General features: G+C 42.4%; 1 protein-coding gene across 3 annotated transcripts in view; it reads left to right on the top strand.

The window, feature by feature from the left end:
• The window catches only part of HELZ (helicase with zinc finger), a 171,919-nt gene that overhangs the window by 4,046 nt on the left and 145,539 nt on the right, over positions 1–22,334 (top strand). For 2 of the 3 annotated variants that reach the window (XM_006110582.5, XM_006110581.5), the window contains exons 2-3: positions 18,654–18,881; positions 21,379–21,415. In XM_006110582.5, the coding sequence (XP_006110644.2) occupies positions 18,672–18,881; positions 21,379–21,415 (247 nt within the window). In that variant the 5' untranslated portion in view covers positions 18,654–18,671. The remainder of the gene's footprint in view (positions 1–18,653; positions 18,882–21,378; positions 21,416–22,334) is intronic. The other variant, XM_006110583.5, reaches the window with a different exon arrangement.

Below are 22,334 nucleotides of genomic sequence, written 5' to 3'. Positions count from 1 at the left end.
ATTTGTGTTGCAGAAGTACCTCAAGGCCAGGGTCCCATTGTGCTAAGTACCGAACAATATTTCATTCTATTTTTCCTCTTTAAATTTAGAAATTGTATCGTGAATAAAGGATTAGCAGAACAAATGAACTACTTTTGGTTCCCATTTGTCTTACCATTTCTTTAGCAACCCGTGGCAATAGATAGCACGTATTGGCCTTAACTAGGAGAATAACTTGTATTTAGGAAAGCAGTATGTGTATGTTCCAGTCTTTTCATTCCAGATGTCAAGTAAAGGGAGTTAGATTCTACTCATTCTTTTTTCCATAGAAAAAAAGGAATAGAACACTAACAGAGAAATTTTCATCAGAAAAGTTCATGTAGGACATACTTTTTAATAAATCACAGACAGTGCTTATGAGAATTTCACTGGAAATTTTAACCAGAAAACAGGCTGGGCTTTTCTCTCTCCACCTGTTGCGGCCAGTAGACTTTGTTCAGCATCTGAGCCTTTTTCCTAATCTTTTTGGCAAAAGAAAACCTCCTATAGACAGCGATGTTAGTTTTCTGCCAAGTCAGATTGCTGTGTAGATACACAAGACTGGCATTTGGTGACTTTGTTATGGCAGTAGTGATATGTAATGTAAATGCCTTTGCAAAAAAATAATCTTTTATATTGTATTTTTCCTCCTTTCCCCACATAAAGGCTTTACAAAGTGAGATCTCAACTATATAGGGATAATTAGTTCCACTACGGAAGTGTACTCCTTTCTGGAGTGAGACACTGAAAATTGCATGCTAACTTAGGAAAGGTGGTAAAGAACACAGTATCCACTCCTAGTTGAACCAGCACAGGAAATTTAAGCATGGAGAGCGTAATTACTTAAATCAGAGTTTGTCTTCCTGTTGCCTTTCCACTGCAATGGTAAGTTAGAATGCCTGACTTAGCTACAGTGGATATAATGCCTTGGCTACATGTTTCTCTGTGGCATGCTCAAGGCTTCTGTGAGCAGTCACAATGCCATCTACAGCAACTCGCAGTTTTATATCTCATCTTTTCCCCCTTTACGTCCAAACAGTCAGATCGCAGATTCATGATGTGAAAGCCAGACTGGAGGCAAAAGCAACAGCAAGCCCAAGACGCTTAGTTTTTCATGAAGGCCACTTCGCAAATCTGAGATGCTCCATTCCACAACTGAAAGTCCTCATCTATTGCCATTGTCCCATTCAATTTATAAGGAAATTTTGGACTAGTGTGGTGTGTGTGGAATTTGTCAGTCGACACACTGGGGCTCTTGTACATTTCATATGTGGAACGCCGCGCAGCACTTCTGCCTTTGAAATGTAGCAACAGCCCAGTGGGCTCCTGCTACATTTCAAAGCGGAGGCATCCTTATTGACTAATCAAATAGTTGATGGAAATTCCACCGATTATTCAATTAGTTGATTAATCTAATTTTAACATCAAATCAGAGTAAAAGTAATCCCATACATTAGCAGAAAGGAGAGTTGGCATTAATAGTCACTTTCTTACTTATCCAAGAAGGAATAGCCCTTCTATGGTAGCACTGCTGCTGAGTCATTAGACAGAGTGGTTGCAGTGTTATTATCATAGCGACTTCGAGAGGTCATCAAGTCCAGTCCCAGAAGAACATAAAAACGGCCATACTGGGTCAGACCAAAGGTCCATCTAGCCCAATATCCTGTCTGCTGACAGTGGCCAATACCAGATGCCCCAGAGGGAGGGAACACAACAGGTAATCATCATGTGATCCCTCTCCTGTCATCCATTTCCAGACAAACAGAGGCTAGGAACACCATTCTTACCCATCCTGGCTAATAACAATTGATGGACCTAACTTCCACGAATCTGTCTAGCTCTTTTTTTGAACCCCGATAAAAGTCCTAGTCTTCACAACATCCTCTGGCAAGGAGTTACATAGGTTGACTATGTGCTGAGTGAAGAAAAACTTCCTTTTGTTTGTTTTAAACCTGCTGCCTATTAATTTCATTTGGTGACTGCTAGTTCTTACATAAGTAAATAACTTTTTCTTACTCACTTTTTCCACACCAGTCATGATTTCATAGCTCTCTATCATATCCCCTCTTAGTCTCCTCTTTTTTTCTAAGATGAAAAGTCCAAGTCTTTTTAATCTCTCTTCATATGGGACCCATTACAAACCCCGAATCATTTCTGTTGCCCTTTTCTGAACCTTTTCCAATGCCACTATATCTTTTTTGAGATGAGGCAACCACAACTGTATGCAGTATTCAAGATCTGGGTGTACCATGGTTATATATAGTGGCAATAAGATATTCTCTGTCTTATTCTCTATCCCTTTTTTAATGATTCCTAACAGTCTGTTTGCTTTTTGATGGCCGTTGCACATTGAGTAGATGTTTTCAGAGAACTATCAACAATGACTCCAAGATCTCTCTCTTGAGTAGTTGTAGCTAAATTAGTCCCCATCATATTGTATGTATAGTTGAGATTATTTTTTCCAATATCTCCTGTCTTTTATGTTCAAGATACTATTACAATCCTCTGCCTGGTTTGTTTCTGTTGCATGAGCTCAGGAAATACCTTTGGTGTCAAGAATGGCCGGATAAAGGTGAATGTTTTGTAAGCTGTGGGTTATATATTGGCTGGGGACTGCATCTCACGATCTACCCTCATTTAATCAATAGGAGGAGTAATGCTTCTAAGAGCTCTACTGAGTAAATTGGAGGAATAAGAAGAATAGCCGGGCAGAAGATGTGAATTTATATGTTTTTGAGTTATAGGAGTTAAGTGAAAAATTGGAGCCACTGCCTCAGTGGCAACATCTGGCTTGTTCCAAGATGGTCTTGTCATCAGTGAGTGAGGCTAGGTCTACAATTGGGGGCAATGCCAAACTAACATATGCAACTTCAGTTTCGTGTCTAGAGTAGGTGGAGCCAAAGTACCTTAGTTTGAATTACCGCAGCATCTCCACTTTGGGGGGCCAACGGGAAAAAGTCCCACTGCAGAGCCCTAACTCCCACCCGAGAATTACACAGACTGGATTCTCCCTTCGCGGGAGGAGCCACCCTCTGGGGAGCGCAGTCCCAACCCCTTCGGAGGAGCTGCTGGCCAGGGAACACTGCCTTGGCCCCCTGGGAGGAGCTGCCACTGGAGCAGCGCCATTCTTACTGCTATGGGTGGTCCTGGTAAGCTCCCCTCCACCTCCCAGCCCTCTGCCCTGCATCCCCTGCCATGAGTCCTTCTCCTACTTTCCTTAACTTCTGCACCCCCACTTCCTTCCCCCTGCCCTAAGGCCCCCGCTTCCTAACTTTAGCCCCTCTATTACGTCCCAACTGTCTGCCCTATGCCACCCACCTCCTGCCTCTCCTTACCCCCCCAAATCATCACTCCAGACTCTTTTCTTAATTTTTAAAAAATACAGTAATTTAAATAAAGCATGTACATTTTTCATTTATTTTCCAAAGAGACTCACAGATTACTTGAGTTAAAGGACCTGAGCAATGACGGGTACATCTGCTAGTTGTTCGATATACACTTAATTTGCTAGCAAAGTACATGTTAGTTTAGAAAACAAAACAAAACAAAATGTATCTTAGCGTACAAAAATATAGAGGCCCTCACAATAAAAAGTAGAGTTGTTTTGGCACCATATAGTGACTGAGAAGGTGCACAAGTAAGTATTTATTCATGCAGTATTTTAATTTTTGCATTCTTATTTAATTTTTTTCTAGAGTGCCTTTAAAAAAAAAGGCAATATACTTCTGTTCCACACTTGGAATGCTCCCTCCCAGGAGTTCATCTAAATTCCTCACTAACTAGTGGGATTCCCAGCTATTCTTAGAAAGTCACGAGATAACATCCAAGAAATAACATTTTGCTTGTATTTCTTATTGCTCAGAGAGGAGACTTCCAAGGAAAAGCCTGGAGTCACTTGGGAGATTGGCAATTCAGTTACTGTACTTCTCAGTCTATACTGAAGTGGCCTCCTAGGACACACTGTGGGCATATTTTTGGAGGTGCTGTTTTGGTTATAGATTGGGGTGTGGATCCTAAGGCCCAGTGGCCAGATGCAGCACCCAGCTTGCTTGGGTCTGGCACCCGAAGTTCATGCTGGTGCTCTAGCCTCCTGATGCCTCACTGGGGGGCAAGAGCATACAAGATCTACAAGCTCCCCTAGGCTTTAGTGTGCAAGGGGAATGTGGGGGATGTCTTTTTCCTTCTCAGTCAGGGGCCACGTCAGTGAAGTTTTTTGTTTGTTTTTGGGGTTTTTTTTGGATTCTTACTTGTGTGCACCCCCTGACTGATTTTTCAGTGGTCCCTAAAAGGGTTCCTCACCCCTGTTATAGATGTTTGTCTTTATAGGATTGGGGCACTTTGGCCAACTCCTACTAGGGATGTAAGCAACTAGTTGACTATGAGAGGCAGCGGGGGAGAGAGGGTTCGGGGGGGAGCAGGCCTATGAGAGGCACAAAGGAGGGAAGGAAGAGGGGGAACTGGTGCTGGGAGGAGCTGGCTTAAAAGCCAGTTCCTCCCAGCACCATCTCCGCAGGGGCAGGGGAGTAGCAGGAACTGGGTGCAAGCCAGGGACTGGCTGATTCCCAGCTGGTGCCCAGTCCCAGATGCTGCACCTCTGCTTTTAAAATATATTAAGAACCTGCCAGCTCTCAATACATTTAAAAAAACCAAGTGTAGCGATGGGAACCCAGCACGAGTAAGGACAGCTGATTTCTCATGCTGGGTACCCCTGCTGCACTCCAGCTTTTTTACATTTAAGGCTGGTTTGCACTTCAGCCTTTTAAATGTATTAAGAGCCTACCCGCTCTTAATACATTTAAAAGGCAGAGCTGTGGCGGGGTTAACTCCCTGGGCCAGGAGCTAACCCCACTGTGGCTCCTCCGCTTATCAACCAATTGACTTAGATGATGGAAAATCCATCAACTAGTCGATTAGTTGATTAAACAAAATGAAACACCCCTAACTCCTATAGCACTTGCCTGTAGGATGATGAAATGCTGAAGGACAGCCAACATGTTTCTGAATAAGTGAGTGACTTCAGTGTTGGTAGCCTTTTCCAGGCTAGAAGTAGGAAGGAAATGAAAGAAATTTTCCTGAACTTTAAAAGAAAGTTTGTATAAGTTTATTTTTAGAGTTTGGGGTTTTTAATTCAAGGTTGAAGGAAAATCCTGTGTTTGTGTTAATTTTAAAAGTGAATAAATAGAGTAAACACTCTTGGAGAAACTTACATGGCAAGACTTACATTAGCCTGGTGCTTGGAGTGTTTCTCCTAGGAATTACTGTTTGAAGGAAAGATGTGGAGGCCCCACCTTAGCTTCATTTATAGGCGAGTTCTGAAGAACAGTCCCCCCTTCTGGTGTACAATGTTTATTCATGCATTTGGGGTTTTTGTTTTTACTAAAGCAGTGATTTATAGGAAGTAGGAGAATGGCTATAAAAGCCTCATCAAGACCTAATAGGGTTAATATGGTTCAGATTTATAATGATACTGGTGATTTTTAACTGCAGTGGTTAATCCCTGCTGTGAATTTTGAAAGAGCAAATGCCCCACACAATTGAGGTATAATCTTTTTTGGAAAAAAAAAACATTTAGAGTGTTTCTGTGACCTATAGTGCTGTTGTGTGCAGTGTTAAATATCCCGGGCTTTATTTGCATGTTCCCGTCCGGTCGCCATTTTTAAATGCCACTAGTCCGGACTAACTGCCCGCAGCTACACGCGGCAGTTAAACGGTAGTTCGAACTAAGCCCTTAGTTCGAATTACCTGTTACACCTCATTCCAGGAGGAGTAACAGGTAATTCGAACTAAGGACTTAGTTAAAATACCGTTTAACTGCCGCGTGTAGCTGCGGGCAGTTAGTCTGGACTAGTGGCATTTAAAAATGGCGACCGGACGGGAACATGCAAATAAAGCCCGGGATATGTAAATCCTGGGCTTCATTTGCAAATTCAAATGCCTACTTTAGCCTCCCTAGTTCGAACTAGGGGGCTAGTGTAGACATACCCTTAGGCTGTGTCTAGACTTGCCAGCTGTCTACACTGGCCGCTTGAATTTCTGCAAGAACACTGACTTCCTACTGTCTGAAATCAGTGCTTCTTGAGTAAATGCTATGCTGCTCCCGTTCAGGCAAAAGCCCTCTTGTGCTTTTGCGCAAGAGGGCCAGTGTAGACAACACGGTATTGTTTTGTGCAAAAAAGCCCTGATTGCGAAAATGGCGATCGGGGCTTTCTTGCGCAAAACCGCGTCTAGATTGGCACAGACACTTTTCCACAAAATGGAAAATGGCACGGACACTTTTCCACTCCTTTCCGTGAATGCTTTTAACGGAAAACTTTTCCGTTAAAAGCATTTGTGGAAAATCATGCTAGTCTAGACATAGCCTTACTGTTTAGGAGGTGTTCTTGAACAATCGGACTCACAGACAGACGTGTTGTAAAAAATATATAGTAGGGATCTTAACTATTGGGTATTTGTGTAAATGTGTAACTGCTGGAAATCGTAATGGTCACATGTTTACACACAGGGGTGGGGGGCTGCTGGGAGCCAGTGCCAGGGGTGGGGGGGAGCAGACAGCTCTGTGGGAGCCAATTTGCACAGGGAGCTGGCTTGAAAGCTACTTCCCATGTGTATTGGCTCCCACCTGCCCTCCTACCCCCTGCATTGCTGCTTCCTGTCCCTGCCATGGTTCTGCCTCTGTGGGAGCCAGCTCCTTGTGTGGCGATCTGGCTTAAAGCCAGCTCCCCATGCGTTCCGGCTCCTGCTTCTCCTCTCCCCTTGCTGCCTCTGATATAGAGGCAGCGGGTGGGGTGAGGGGGGTATGTCGATAGGATTAGGGATGTAAGTGAGTAGTCAAGTAGATGATTAAAAGAATTTTACTGGAGAAATTTGAGAGAATTGTGATGTGAGCACTGCACCGCAAGCTAAAAACTCCTACGTCTAAAGGCTATGTCTACACTGAATAAACAGCAGTGCTTCAATGTTGTAGATGCTAACCACAGTGATGGGACTAGCAGTCCACCTCTTTGAAAAGTGGTAGCTAGAAGATGCTTCTGTCGACTTAGTACTGTCTGTGCTTGGGGTTAGGCCATCTTATCTATGGCACATAGGGATGTGTCGTGTGATTTTTCACACTGTAAGCAATATGGCTGGCTCAACCTAACTTTTTAGTGTATACCTGGCCTAATTGTGGCATGATGCTGTGTGGTCTTGGGCAAGTCACTTAAGACTAAATGCTTTCTAAAGGTAAAGTGCTAAGTGTAATCAAAGTATTATGAGATATGTTTGTGGTGTATCTGTTGACTTTGAATCTGTAATGTATCTTAAAACAGTCTCCATAGGCACCTACACCTAAAAAGGTATGCTTGGAAGCCTTGCTCTGTTTCTACAACTGGTATTAGTGACATGAAAAACCCCATGTGCCACTTTGAAAATGTAGGGGACAGATATTGGATTGTATCTGAGATCCAGATGCTTATCGGTTAATGTTATTGGTTAAACTATGCCCAGCAGCTGGCTCCATGGAGTGGAGCCAGCAGGAGCTACTAGCCTGCTGCCACAGAGCGGGCCACAGAACCCGTAGCGAAGCCCCAGGGAGGCGGTTTCAGTGTGGCAGCAAAGCCTCCTCCCCAGGAGTGAAGACTGAGACTGGCTAGGCATGGTGAATAGCCTCAGGATGCAGAGCCTGGCAAGTTGGGAGAGAAATAGGACTGGAACAGGGGGGAGAGTGGATGGGCCACATTTAGGGCAGAAGACTCTATGTCCATTAGATCACAATCCCCTTATCTCCTGGAATAGAACCCAAGATCCCTGAGTCTCACCATTCCTCTGGGGTCAGCAGATGGCTGTGAAACACACTGGCATAGTGCCCCATCCTCTCATGCTGCTCTACAGAAAGGATGACGACCTACTGCTGCTATCAGTTTCCCTGTTAGCTCAAGTGGCAGAGGTTTATGTGATGGAACTAAACGTTCCAACTATACTTGCTGATATGATGCAACCGTACTTCAGAGTGATGCTCCATGATGGACTTTCGTTTACTCTTTAAAAATACAATGTTAAAACACGAAAAAACCTGTTAAAAACATTATTTAAGGTTACAGTCATCCATTCAGAAATTAGGAAACGTGTCAGTTAAGGTTATGCGAGCAACCTTAATTCAGCTCCTTTGTTCACATTATTATGATAGAGTCTTTAATTACATTATTGCACATTTTTTTCCAGAGGACCCCGCCTCATTCAGTACACAGCCTGGACCTGTTGTGGGGATGAATCAGGGTTGTATACAGAAGGAGGCTATTGTTTATAGGACCATTGCCTCATTTGTTGCGGAAGTTGGAAGGTGTGTAATGAATGAAATAGAAGATAGCAGGATGAGAAAGGGTGGCCTCATGAGTAAAGCAGTTGAATGCTGTCCTGGAGAATTAGATTCTATCCTTGCCTCTGCCACAGAGTACTTGTGATGCCAGGCACATAACTTAATCTAACTTTTCACGGGTGGTCACTAATAGTATGTGCCTCATTTTCTGGGTGCCTGATTTGGGACCATAGGGTCTGATTTACAAAAGAGCCTAGCACTCACAACTGCAACTGAGGTCAATGGGAGCTATTCTTGAATATATGAAGTGTGATATTATTCTAACTACTCTGTGAAGTCAGGTTCAGACTCTGTCAAATTGGGCACCCAGAAATGCTGTGTGTAAAGAAGGAATCTTTAACTTGTAACTACCAATTAAGAATGGCTTAGAATTCAATGGCTATACCATATAAATGTTACTTTGCTATGACTTGGAGAGCCTACAGCAGGGCTACTCAACTTTGGAAGCTCCGGGAGTCACAATGATACTCAGCATAGGCTGAGGGCTGCAGCTTAAGTATGGTTGCATATACAGGCAGTCCCTGGGTTACATACAAGATAGGGACTGTAGGTTTGTTCTTAAGTTGAATTTGTACGTAAGTCAGAACTGGCGTCCAGATTCAACCGCTGCTGAAACTGACCAGCGGCTGACTACAGGAAGCCCGAGGCAGAGTTTCTCTGCCCCGGGCTTCCTGGAATCAGCCACTTATCAGTTTCAACAGCGGCTGAATCTGGACACCTGGAACAGAGCAGCTGGGGCGCTGCCAGGTAGGTCCCCGCAGCGCCGCACCAACCCGGCAGCACCCCAGCTGCTCTACCCCAGGTGTCCCCAAGTCAGCTGCTGCTGAAACTGATCAGCGGCTGATTCCAGGAAGCCCGGGGCAGAGCAACTCTGCCTCCGGCTTCCTGTAGTCAGCCACTGGTCAGTTTCAGCAGCGTCTGACTTGGAGACGCCTGGGGCAGAGCAGCTGGGGTGCTGCTGGGTTGGTCCAGTAGTGCTGCTCCTCGGCGCTACTGGAGCAACCCAGCAGCACCCCAGCTGCTCTGCCCCCAGACGTCCTGATTCAGACCTCCCTCCCAGCAGACCAGGGAGACGCGGAGCCGCTTTTCTCGCCCCGGAGGACACGGGCGGCGGGACCGCGGCGCGTCTGGGCGGTCCCGCCGCCCACGTCCTCCGGGGCGAGAAAAGCCCCGTTCGTAAGTACGGAGACATAAGTCGGATCCGTGTAACTCGGGGACTGCCTGTACATGCAAATATAAATGCAAATAGCTTCTTTCACACTGATGGGCATGAAAACAAAGATTAAGCCGTGGTGCTGGACCCAAACTTGGCCAGTGTGAGCCAGTCATCACCTCTCAGGTTCTGCCCACAAGGCTAAGCAGCCAGCACTTCCCACAATGCCCTGGTGCTCCCAGCACCTCCTCCCTGGGGACTAGAAATGCCAACACCCTGTACATATCTGTTCCAGCCAGCTCGTTTGCTTATGTCTTTAAATGCTTACCCTGCCTGGGAGATGCCTCGCTGTTGTGGACCGTGCTCCCAGTGGAGACCATGTTCAAAAGTTCCCACCTGCGGGCCACGTGTTGAGCCCCATGTAAACCCAAACTGCATTGCGGGCTGCAAACAAATGGGCCTCGGGCCGCATGTAGCCCGTGGGCTGCGTGTTGAGTAGCCCTGGTCTACTGTTTAGTTTAATCAAGAATTTGACTTAATTTCTCTGTGCCACGTTCCCATTTCTAAACTATGAATATAACATCACTTCCTCTTGTGGAGGTATTGAACATCATAGAATAACCCCTGAGGAAATTATTTTTTACTTCAGGATTTGAATAACATGCAGTAAATAAAGCATAGGGCCACACATTGAACAATGATGAGAAAAGACAATATTGAATTGATACTGAGTGAACGAGTCCTATTCATTATGTGCAATGAATGAAGTAGGGGTCCTGTGGAAGAAGTAATATGTGATCATGTCATTAAACTGTAATTAGAATTACACCAGCAGTTCTGGCATTTCCTAACTTTTGATTGCTTGGACTCTGCATCCAAAATAATGTATCTTTTAACATAGTGCCTTATTTGTAATATATATTATATACATTCTCTATCTATCACACACTCATGAAGGTGCCCTTTATATTCTTGCTGTGTATACAGAAGGAATCTTTAAATTGTAATTACCAATAAGTAATGGTTTAGAATTCGGTGGCTGTACTAGGTAAATGTTCCTTTGCTATGACTTGGATAGCCTATGTTTAGTTTCATCAAGAATTTGTAACACTTCATGGACAGTCTTGAACAAATGGATCACTACAAAGGCTATAGATCAAGAAATTAGTGATGTATTTGTGATGGATGAGGCAGTTAGATCTATACAGGGTGTAAAGTAACGTTCAGATTCTAAGCCAAAGGTCTAGATTTGCTCCACAGATACTTTGTGAAAGTCTGCTGATGTGACATGGCTAAATCAGTTTGACAAATCCCTTGACTAGGAGTTGTCAGTGTAAATTGGGTAGAGGTTGCAAGAAGATAACACATGCAATTTAAATAAGGGATTATAATCCTAGGGGGCCACTAGCTGAAGTTAATTGAAAAGTCTTGAAATGATCTTTCTTCTTTTTCTTATCCATTTTCTCCACATATAGTGTCAGTTCAGAATGTCCTTTCTCTCCCACTAATTCCAAAGTAAAAACGAAAGGGGTCAGTTGTATTGAAATCCATTTCCCCATGTTATAAAGTCTTATCACTTACATGCGTAATGTCTGTTGAAAGGTTCCAGGTGTTGAGAGAGGTCTTTCCATAATGTAAAATACCATCCCATTTTTATTATAGTTGATTTGTGGAGGTTTTGCATCCATTCTGAAGCTGGGTCCTAGTCCCACAGCCCGTATTCAGTTCATGTGACTGAGACTATACACCTGAATAAAGATTGATCACTTGCCCCTTTTATTGGCTGTCATCTCTAGGTGATAAGACGGTAGAACTATTTAGTGGCCTTAGGTTAAAAGATGTGGTGTTTTGGGAGCACTTTACTTCTTTATGTTCTTTCTCTTAAGATCTAATCATATCACCTTTCTCTCAGGCTGTGTAGGTGAAGTTCTAAAGTGTCTTTGTAGTATAGTCACCCCTTAGACATATGTTTTCTTCTTGCTCTAGACTGATTTCAGATGTAACATTTGAACATTTTGCCTGCAATTACACTACATAAGTGGAGGAATTTATCTCTTTGTGGAAAACTGGTTAGATTGTTAGCTGTTTGGGGCAGGGATTTAGCCTTTGTTGTGTTCTGTGAAGTGCATAATACATTTCTGAGCATCACATAAATAGTATTACTGCAGTAACCTTATGACCAGTGTATGAATACCAGAGATATGTGCGCCTATGCTTTTAAGGAAAACAGAAACAACCTTTGATTTCTCCCTTTTACTTCCAACCTGTGCCTCTGGGAGGTGGTATTCTTTTTGCAAAATTGTTCATAATTCTTTTGCATTTATGTCATTATATACTCTCATGTTAGTAAATATTCGTTGGTGAATATATGATTGTTCATGGTACAACTATCAGGCTGAATGGGAAGTGCAACAGGAAAGTAGAGTTCTTTGCCTTCAAAGAGATTTGCTTTCTTTTCTTGTGATGTGCAGTCTCGTTTTGCATTTCTTAGCTGGACAACACTCTTTTCCACTTCAACTTATTTGTTTTCTTAAAAATATAGGCAATGGTGTAAGTTTCTATTATCATTGTAGATGAGAAAAATAAATAAGTAACAATATTTTGACTAATCTAAAGGACTTGAATGGCAACTTGGAGTTACAATCGTAAAGTCGTATCCAGAGTTGTGAAAAATTGGGTTGGTAGAAACTTAAAAGACTTAAACTTTTATAGATATCTCTATCTATATCAATATCTATATCTACAGATATAGCTATAGATATATATTTAGTTACAGTGTAAGCTGATATAGCTGTTGGTTAGTATATTATTCCTTATTTTAGTAAAATAACATTTTTTTTTACTTATGTAGGATCTGTGCTAAGTGTTGACAGTTAAACACTGATGAGTCATTGTTTTTTGACTGTAAAATATTGATACAATCACAGACACAGTGAGATGGTAGTTAACAGGTTGTTTGTATTTAGCATTTATTTTTACCATGAAATATACTCGTCTCTTTCATTTATTTCATCTTATAATATGCACCCAGCCAGAGCTCGGGGTGCAAATGTAAATGAAAAAAAAAAAAACCCTAAATACAGGCAGTCCCCGGGTTACGTACAAGATAGGGACTGTAGGTTTGTTCTTAAGTTGAATCTGTATGTAAGTCGGAACTGGTGTCAGCCGCTGCTGAAACTGATCCGTTTCAACCGCGGCTGAATCTGGATGCCAGTTCTGACTTACATACAGATTCAACTTAAGAAACCCAGGCGTCCCCAAGTCAGCTGCTGCTGAAACTGATCAGCGGCTGATTCCAGGAAGCCTGGGGCAGAGCAACTCTGCCTCCGGCTTCCTGTAGTCAGCCGCTGGTCAGTTTCAGCAGCGTCTGACTTGGGGACACCTGGGGCAGAGCAGCTGGGGTGCTGCTGGGTTGCTCCAGTAGCGCGGATCCTCGGCGCTACTGGAGCAACCCAGCAGCACCCCAGCTGCTCTGCCCCAGGCGTCCTGATTCAGCCGCTGCTGAAACTGACCAGCAGCGGCTGAATCAGGACGCCTGGGGCAGAGCAGCTGGGGTGCTGCCGGGTTGGTGGAGCGGCGCTGCGGGACCAACCTGGCAGCTCCCAGCTGCTCTACACCAGGGGTAGGCAAGAAAAGCCTGGTCGGGGGGGGGGGCACTAGCTGCAACCCCCCCCCCCCCAGCAGACCAGGGGGACAGGAGCAAAGCCGCGGAACACGCCCGCAGCGGGACAGCCCAAGCGCGCCCGGGCTGTCCCGCTGCGGGCGTGCTCAAAGGCTTTGCTCCCCGTCTCCCTGCAGACCCGCCGCCCGTGAGCTCCGGGGCGAGAAAAGCCCCGTTCGTAAGTGCGGAGCCGACATAAGTCGGATCCGCGTAAGTCGGGGACTGCCTGTACCACATCCATTAGTAATTTGGAAAAAAAAAAACTAGAAAATTTTCATAGCCATGTCCTTACTTGCTATCCACCTTCCATCCTTCTCCCAAAGAAAAATTTACCACAAGCCCCTTAGCAGATAAGTCTTTCTGCTGTGAGTAGTTCATATCCCATTTTCACCAATGATAATAAATTGTATAAGGTCCCTCTCTTAATTGGAGTTCTTGGAATCTACCATGTAGTGCTAAACACATGGTTAAGTAATGTATGTTTACTATTCTATATGCTTTCTCCCAAATTTGTCTTAGTATCAAATGTCTTTTAATTTGAATTATTACTCACAGTTTTGAAACCTCTGATTTGTAAAGACTACACGGTTGTATAGAGTTTTATATAATTACATAGGTTGTATGATGAGCATGAGGATCAATACTATTATTGATTTCTGCTCATGGCAATTTCATGACCAAATCCTGCAGTCCTTATGCTAGCAAAACTAGGCTCTAGGGCAGGTGTGGGGGGCCAGGCCTGCCACAGGTAGAGGCTGTTCTGGCTGGGCTGTAAGTGCCCTTTCTATGGTGTGCCCAGCCATACATGATGTGGAAGAGGGCTGCTCTGGCCATTCTAGACATCCTGCCTTTGGCATGCTGCTCCAGCCAGGCCAGGTCTGCTGTAGATGGGGACTGCTCTGGTAGGGCTGGAGTGCTGCCTATGGGGCACTGGGCCAGGCCAACTGTGGGTGGGGGCTGTTTCAGTTAAGCTGGAGCACCCTCTGCCTGTGGCAGGCCTCTCTACAGATTAATCATTCACATCACTAGTTCCAACCCCTCTCTGTTGGTAGTGTTCTGGTCTTAAACCTGAATTTCCATTCTGTTGACAGCTTATTTTTTCTCTCTTAAATTATTTTAAACATATATTTTTTTGTGTTTAATTCATTGTACAGCTATGATTCACACCCTATTTAAGAGGTAGACAAGAAGAACAACTTTCATGTTAATCAGCCACTCAGCTAGATCTAATAACTAGATACCGTAAGTGAAATCTAGTAATAATCATAATAAAAGAATAAGAACATAAGAACGGCCGTACTGGGTCAGACCAAAGGTCCATCTAGCCCAGTATCCTGTTTGCCGACAGTGGCCAGCACCAGGTGCCCCAGAGAGGGTGGACCGAAGACAATGATCAAGCGATTTGTCTCCTGCCATCCCTCTCCAGCCTCTGACAAACAGAGGCCAAGGACACCATTTTATCCCCTGGTTAATAGCCTTTTATAGACCTAACCTCCATGAATTTATCCAGCTTCTCTTTAAACTCTATTATAGTCCTAGCCTTCACAGCCTCCTCTGGCAAGGAGTTCCACAGGTTGACTACACGCTGTGTGAAGAAGAACTTTCTTTTATTAGTTTTAAACCTGCTACCCATTAATTTCATTTGGTGAATCCCCTATTGGACTTTTGTTGCTTCTTTAAAATACTTCCCAAGAAGCCATCTTTACTTGATTCTTTACCTATATTTGGTAAGATAATGTCTTTAAATACTGTGCCCCATAGACAGCTCTGCCACCGTGGTGTCCAGCCTTCTAGGCCTGAGGGCCAAACAAATTATTTCATAAAGGGCAAGGATACACAACTGATTCTTTAACTATTTCCCTAAGCTCAGGCAGAAACACTCAAGCTCTAATCTGCTCTGCCTGTGGTTCTGACAGCTTGGCAGAGAAGCAGCCCAATGAGCAGGCAGAGCTATGGAGCTACGTTCTCCCGCTCTTCCTTTTCCTGCAATGCAGCAGGCCGTCTGTTGGGGTGTGCTGCTGAGTTGCTAAAGGAAGGGGACAGAAGCTACTCATTGTGCTTGTGGCTTAGAGCAGAGCTGTTGAGACGGGGGAGTGGAAGGCAGTTGGGAAGGATAGTTGGGAAGGTCGTCCCCCCGCCTCGTTTCCTCTGCCTAATGATGGGTCTGATTCAAAACTTCTCAGTTTAAAAATTTCAGGCTGTGGCTCAGGGAGCACATTTTCAATTTGTAATCACCTGCAGTTGGTTGGATATCACTGCTGTATCATCAATCTTTGACACGAGAGATTGATGATCGTTAAAATATACAAATATTTACTGAATTGCCTACTTTGTAAATGTACAAGTGGAAAGCAAGATCTTGGTCCTGATCTTTGCGTCATTGAAATTTAGCAGGTGTTGGGCGCCATCCTCTATTGGTTGACTAGGTAGAAAGTGATCTTTCTGGCTGGATTTTTAACAGGTGGATAGAGAAAGTACCTGGATCTGTTTGCCTTAGTTGGTTAGCTGTCAGCTTGTCTGCTTTAGCATAACTTTGGCTCCATAAATTACATCATTAAGCTGTGATGTGTAGTGGTACTGAATTTCTAATACTAATGGCTATATACTTGTTCAGTTTTTCTGTCTCCTACTCCTCCATTTACTTTTGGTTTGTTGTTGGACCAACTGTCCAGCCGTGAATTAATTCCTCTGAAACCTCTTGTATACGGATGGGCAAAAATTTTTGTCGGGGGGGCGGCACTCCAAGAATTCTGGTCATAGGCTGTACTTCTCAATTATTTTAATGGAGGGGCTGTGAAGCCTTCCACCCCCAGGCACCCTTTAGGGAGGGAGATGGGGGTGCTGAAGCTCCCTCTCCCAAATTCATACTGGAACATTGCTGGCTGTTCCCCTTCATCAGGGGGAGAGGGGAAAGTGCACAGTTTGCTGCATTCCTCACTCTTGCTGGGGAGTACAGGGGCAGACGCGCTGTGCACTTTGCTCTTGATCCCTGACAGGGACAGGAACGGGAAGAGCAAAGAGCCCTGGTACAAATCTCAGGGGAGTGTCTTTGCCTCCCTTCTTCCTTCCACATCCACACACACCTCCAGTCCCTTGCCCTGAGACCTTCTTTAAGGACCTAAGCAATGCTGGTTAAATGTGTCAGTCTATACATATTTTGCAAGCCAGCTAGTTATTACTGGTGGAATCAACTGATCAAATGTGGATCCAATGTTCATTCCATCTACATTATGGACACTTGAGAACTGGGTGTGGACTATAGAAAAGCACTTGTAAATTTTCATCTGAACAAAACTTGTAAATGTTCTTTGATTTTTGTGAACATTTGCAAAATTTGGCTTTTAAGAATATTTGTGAAAGAAAACATTTGGGTGGAAATATTGGCCTTAGTGAAGATACATGGCAAAACTCCTATTGATTTTATGGGGCTGAGATTTCTTCCTTTCTGAACACTGATGAGCATAGGAATCCCATGCTGGAAATCATGTAGCTGTCTTGAAAGTTTGAGTTTGGAAGTCATTGAATCAGGAAACAGTAGCATGTGACATAAGTGTCCTGTTACACAGAAGGAATAATGTGTCAGTGTAAGCAGTCTTGGATACTTGCATATGTGCAATTACTTGTAAGTTTTAAATAAGGTTCAAATGATTTTTTTATCCATAGTTACTGACTTAGATAAAACTGTAAATCAGGCTTGCAAAAGATTAATGAAAATGGAAACTTGTTGAAGGCTCAGTCCTGCAAACATCTGAGTAACTTTGACAACAGTGGACTTAGGTGAATAAGGTTATTCATGTGCTTAAGTGTACAAAATCTACTGCTTGTCCTTACCATGACAATGATAATGAAACCATGAACAATATTTTAAAACATCAGCAAAAGTTAAAACTGTAGGTGGATGAGTGAAAGTAGAATTTTTCAAAATCATTGTTAAGTCAGAAGTTATAGTCTTTCTGCGGTACAAAGGCAGAAAAAACAAAATGACCTTTCTTCATTTTGTGACATGTATTACTTAGGCCATCTTTAACATACACAGCCATCTTTAACATATCAAAACAAGATGGGTTCAGTCATAATTGTTCTGAGAAATCTTTAAACATTGTACATTCATTTGCCTTGAGATTCTGAAAATTAAATTAAGAGTGATACAAGACAAATAGAGGATTACACCATGCTGCTATAAAATGCGTTGAACATTTCTTGTTTACAGTTGTACTGCTTAAACATTGGCAAAGAAATAGCATGTGGTAATGGATGGATAGGCACATTGGATTACTTAAATGGGAAAGGCATGCTCTTATCTATTTGAGCTTTAGACCTATTTAAATTTATGCACCTTTGGTTGATAAAGACCTAGAAAGATCCAGCATAATGGGGATTTCTAACAGTGAATTTTTTAAATGTCCTTGAGCTGGACATTATTTTAGACAATCACAAAACCTGATTTTATATCTATATAATCTATACCTACTCTCATAACAATGAAATAATTTATTGTAAGAAAATTTGCCAAAGGTGAGCTGCTTGCTAAAAAGAAAATGAGAAGCAGCAACATTCCCTGCTTTAACTATCAAAACAAATTCTTGACAAGTCAATTTTAAACTGAATAGCTGTCCTGAATTTGTAAAATATATTTAAATGTTTGGTTAGGGGAGGGTTGATATTGTAGGAGGAAGTTTCTGAAAAGTTTTGTGCCTTGCTGACAACGTATATTTTTGGCAGATAATACTGACCAATTTGGATGTAAACAAAAAATGTCCTTAAATCATTGAAAGTGAATTTCAGTGGCATTTAGCTCTAGACCCTGTCCTTCATCATTGCACTTCCTTGTCTAAAAGAATACACCTTTAAAAAGACATCCTCAAAAGGTTCAGAAAATCAGGATGGCAGCAAACGTAATGGTACCTGACCTGCTTGGGAGACATATGGGCTCTGGCTGACATCAGTATAAAAAGCCACTTAATATTATAATTGATTTACTCTCACCCCCTTGTCTGAGACCACATGCCCAACTTTAAGAGAAAAAGTGCTCTTGGAGAAAGGGTGGCTTGGAGGAGAGAATTGAAGGTTGAGAGAAAGGACACTTGGTGGCTAGAAAGGAAGTTATTCTCAAAGAATGGGGGTGTCAATAAAGAAGGCACAGAGCATGCATTTGGTAATTATTCAGTCAGGTTCTTAGGCACATGCCTAATTTGAAACCAGTGGGGTTACTCGCAAGCTTAAAGTTAGACGTGTGTTTCTGTGCTTTGATGAATCATGGCCAAATCTAAGTGCAAAAAGGATCAGTCTGAAGAAAGAATTAGGAAGATTTTAGGGAGCTGCAGTGGGTGAGTTAGGAAGCAATGAGGGGAGCTTGGTATATCAGTGAGATTATGGTGCCTTGAAAGTGCAAAAAAGGAGGCATTCCATGATCTGATCACCAGTGTAAAGCTAATCAACATGTTATCATCCCCTTGCCCCCTTTTTAGGATTTCTGTCCCTGAGTCATGGCAGACAGAAGACCAGAGAAGTCATGTGAACAAGCATGTGAATCACTTAAACAGCAGGATTATGAAGTGGCTGTGAAGCACTGCACGGAGGCGCTCCTTTCCCTCAGCCAGTACCCCCCAGCTCACTTTCTGGATGCATGCCAGGCTGAAATTGACCGCATCAAAATTGAGAGTCTTCTCTATAGAATTGCTTCTTTTTTACAACTTGTGAGTGCAACTCTTTCATAGTATCAGATGACCTGGGAAGAAGAATCAAGTGCTTTTATTTTTCAAGGTTTAACTAAAAATCAGAACCTTATTATCATTGTCATGATGCTTGGACATAAAACCTCTTCTTTAAAAAACAGATAGAAGGCTCCAGTTTGGCTGGGTGGGGGGGAGGGGTGGTCTATTTCTGTGTGCGTAGTACAGTTTGAACCTCTCTAGTCTGGCACTCTCGGGTCCAGCAACATCTGTGGTCTGGCATGATTTTGGTTAGCCAAATGTCCGCTTATCATAGGTGTGGCCAAGTTTTCCAGAATCCCATAAAGTTTGTTTACAGTGACTGGCGTGTGGTTCAATTTTTAGATCCAAGGGAAACCAGGACACTCCAGAGAGACTTAACGACTTACTTATTTATTGCAGGCTCTAAGCAGTTAATATAGTTGTTTAAATTTTACAAGCCTTAAAAACAAGTACTACACAATTTAAACCTTAAATCCTATATATTCTAAAGCAATTAATACAGCACAAAGCAATACAGAAGCAATTAACAGAAGATTATTATAATACAATATTTAAGCCTAGTTTATTTACACTTCTCCTGTATGCTACCTACAGTACTGGGAAGGAGGTCATGGTCCCTTTGATTCCCACCTGTCGGGGTGCCATGCACTGGGGCCGCCGGTGTGAAGAGTCTATTACTTCTGGTTACAATGAGCAGGACCTGTTGGTCAATCCTGCTCCCTCCTTCCCATCGATTCTTCTTACTAAGTCCATTTTAAAGCAAAGCAAGACTTGGTAGTTCTAATAATATCTACCAATAAACTGCATATTGTGTAAGATACCTGTTATGTCTATATTTGGGATACATCCCGCTATTCAGGCTGTTGCCAAAAGCTATATATTTGATTGACAGTTCTATGGTTGTATCTGTGATTTTTGCTTATCAGAAACATTATGTACTAGTACCAAATTTCTCCCAGTGTTCTTGGCATGGTGTCACTATACCATACTCCATATGCAGGATTGTTTAAAGCACTCCTGACTTTCAAAGTTCCCCCACCCCCGGCCTGTCCTACGCGTGTAAATGCACCAGACTTGAATCAGGCCTGGGTTTGCTTTGTTAGAAATCCGCAATTTGGGCAAGACAGCCATTGTGAGTGTGGTCAAAGCAGGGCCGGACAATGCAGACATTATTATTCTGGTCAGGATGGGGTTGTCCAGGCTCCCTTACATTCTTCCCCTCAACCAAGTTGAGTATAAATATAGGTGTAGAAAAGATAATCAGTGGGAGGGAGTGAGTAGGATTGACCCACAAGTCCTGCTTGTTGTAACTAGAAGTAATAGATCTAGAAATTGAACCACATGCCAGTGACCAGTCCTGGCTTTCAGTGTTCTGTGCTGTTATTTAGTTCTAATTTACCACTAAATGTCTTCTAAGAGCCCAGTAAGTGGAAATTTTGGCAATGCTGTTAGACAATATTGACCTTCCATGGTCCAGGAAATTCTCTAGTTCAGCATTGGTAAGGTCCTGAGGGTGCTGGGCTAGAAACGTTCAATTTATAGCTTTCAGAGTTGGGACTAGGGATGTAAAATCTCATTTAATTGGTTAACCGGTTAAACATGATGTTTAACTGGTTGACCAATTAAAAGGGGGGGGGTAGGCAGGTTGGAGCAGCTCCGCTGCCTCATGCAGGGGCTGCAGCCCGTGTCTGTGGCCCCCCCTAAGCCTGCTGCAGGGCAGGAGCTAATCCAGCCCCACCGTTTAACCAGTTAACCATTTCACATCTCTAAATTGGAACCATGTTGTTTGACTTTGAATAAATAATTGACTAAAGAAACAATGGGAGCATATTTTATATTTTGTGAAGCTTATTTTAGCAGCAGAAATATTCACTAATAATGTATTAAATTATATATATTAAATGACATACAAGCTATGTTAAAATAATATTAATTAAGGTTGTAAAGTCAAGCACTCAAAAGTTAGGAAGTGTCAGAGTTAAGGATGCCCATCTAAATAGAATCTTTAGGGAATATACAGTATCTGCAGTATCTGTATCTCTAGCAAGTCTCTACTGAACACATACAGATTGTGATTTTCCAAGTACAATTTATATCCTGTAGGTTCTGACCACATTGTATCAGTGCAAAATTATGTAAACTGTACAATGCACAGGCAACAATAATAATTTTAAGCAAACATGGGAAATTATAGCTTTATATTTTTCTCTGTTTGTTGTGGCTTCACACAAACACAAAGATACTTTTTCTCTTAAAACATTCATTTTGGAAAAGTCAACATTCTGAAGGTGAATGTATTAGATCCACGTCTGAACTTCAACTTGAACTAATGTACCTTCAACTATATCACATTTTCTACCTTGAAAATGTAGAATGTAGAAGAGAAAATGGGTTATTTGATGTTTCAGAGGAAGCTGTTTATTGGAACAGGAAGTCATTTACCTTGGAATAATATTTTTTAAACTCTCTTTCTTTCCAGAAAAACTATGGGCAAGCAGATGAAGACTGTAGGCATGGTATGCTGATTTATATATTTATTTATTTTAATTTATAACAACATGTTATCAGCTCTCTGTATTATAGAATGTTCCAAAAGGAATATCAAAATTGCTTTTTTAATGTCATAAAATAGTCCTAGTCAAATTATTGCTCTAGTTTCTAATGTATGTACAATCCCACTGTAATACAGCCACCTCTTCTCTGGAGCATGGCAGCTGACTAATGAACTGCATAGGGATGGGGTTAAGAGGATCCCTCTGATCACTAAGAAGAAAATGGCAATTTTGCTTTGCTTCTCAGAGGCAAGAAAAAACGTTTTCTCTGCAGCTAGGCCCTGATTTAGCAAAAAGCACGTGCTTGACTTTAATAACATGCTTAAATTCATCCCTGTTCAGAAAAGCACTGAAGCACATGTATAGTAAAGCTCATACTTTAAATATGTATTTTAGTGAGTTATTGAATTGAAGTCTTACAGAGGAATTAACCATGTGTACTTAAGTTCCTTTCCCCTTTTTTATGCACCTGACCCAAAACCCAAGATAATCAGAATATTTCCATTGACTTCATTGTGCATGGAATCAAGCTTTATTACCATAGACTTGGGAAATAAATTGTACCATGTGTAGGTCCCATCTGTGGTGCTCTGACTCTAATCTTGAATTCTAATTTTCCCCAATCCTTGATAGAGTTTGAAAGCAGTTCTTTTATGGGGACTATGTAATTACTTGTACTGTAGACATATTCACTTGATGGGATGATTGAGAGTTTCACTTCTGAGTATTTTCTATGTATTCATCATATGCAATGCTGTACTTTAGGCAGACTGCTATGTTTAAAATCCATTTACTGTATCGGTTGCTGGTGTTTGCCAGAGATGTATTGTTGTGAACTGGCTTTGCACAGTTGTCCTTCCTGACAGTGAATAGAGAGACAAGA

The sequence above is a fragment of the Pelodiscus sinensis genome, chromosome 20 (assembly GCF_052426305.1).
Source record: "Pelodiscus sinensis isolate ZL-2025 chromosome 20, ASM5242630v1, whole genome shotgun sequence".
Taxonomy (NCBI): Eukaryota; Metazoa; Chordata; order Testudines; family Trionychidae; genus Pelodiscus; species Pelodiscus sinensis.
Note: the sequence above shows the minus strand (reverse complement) of the source record. Positions and strands in the feature narration are given on the sequence as shown.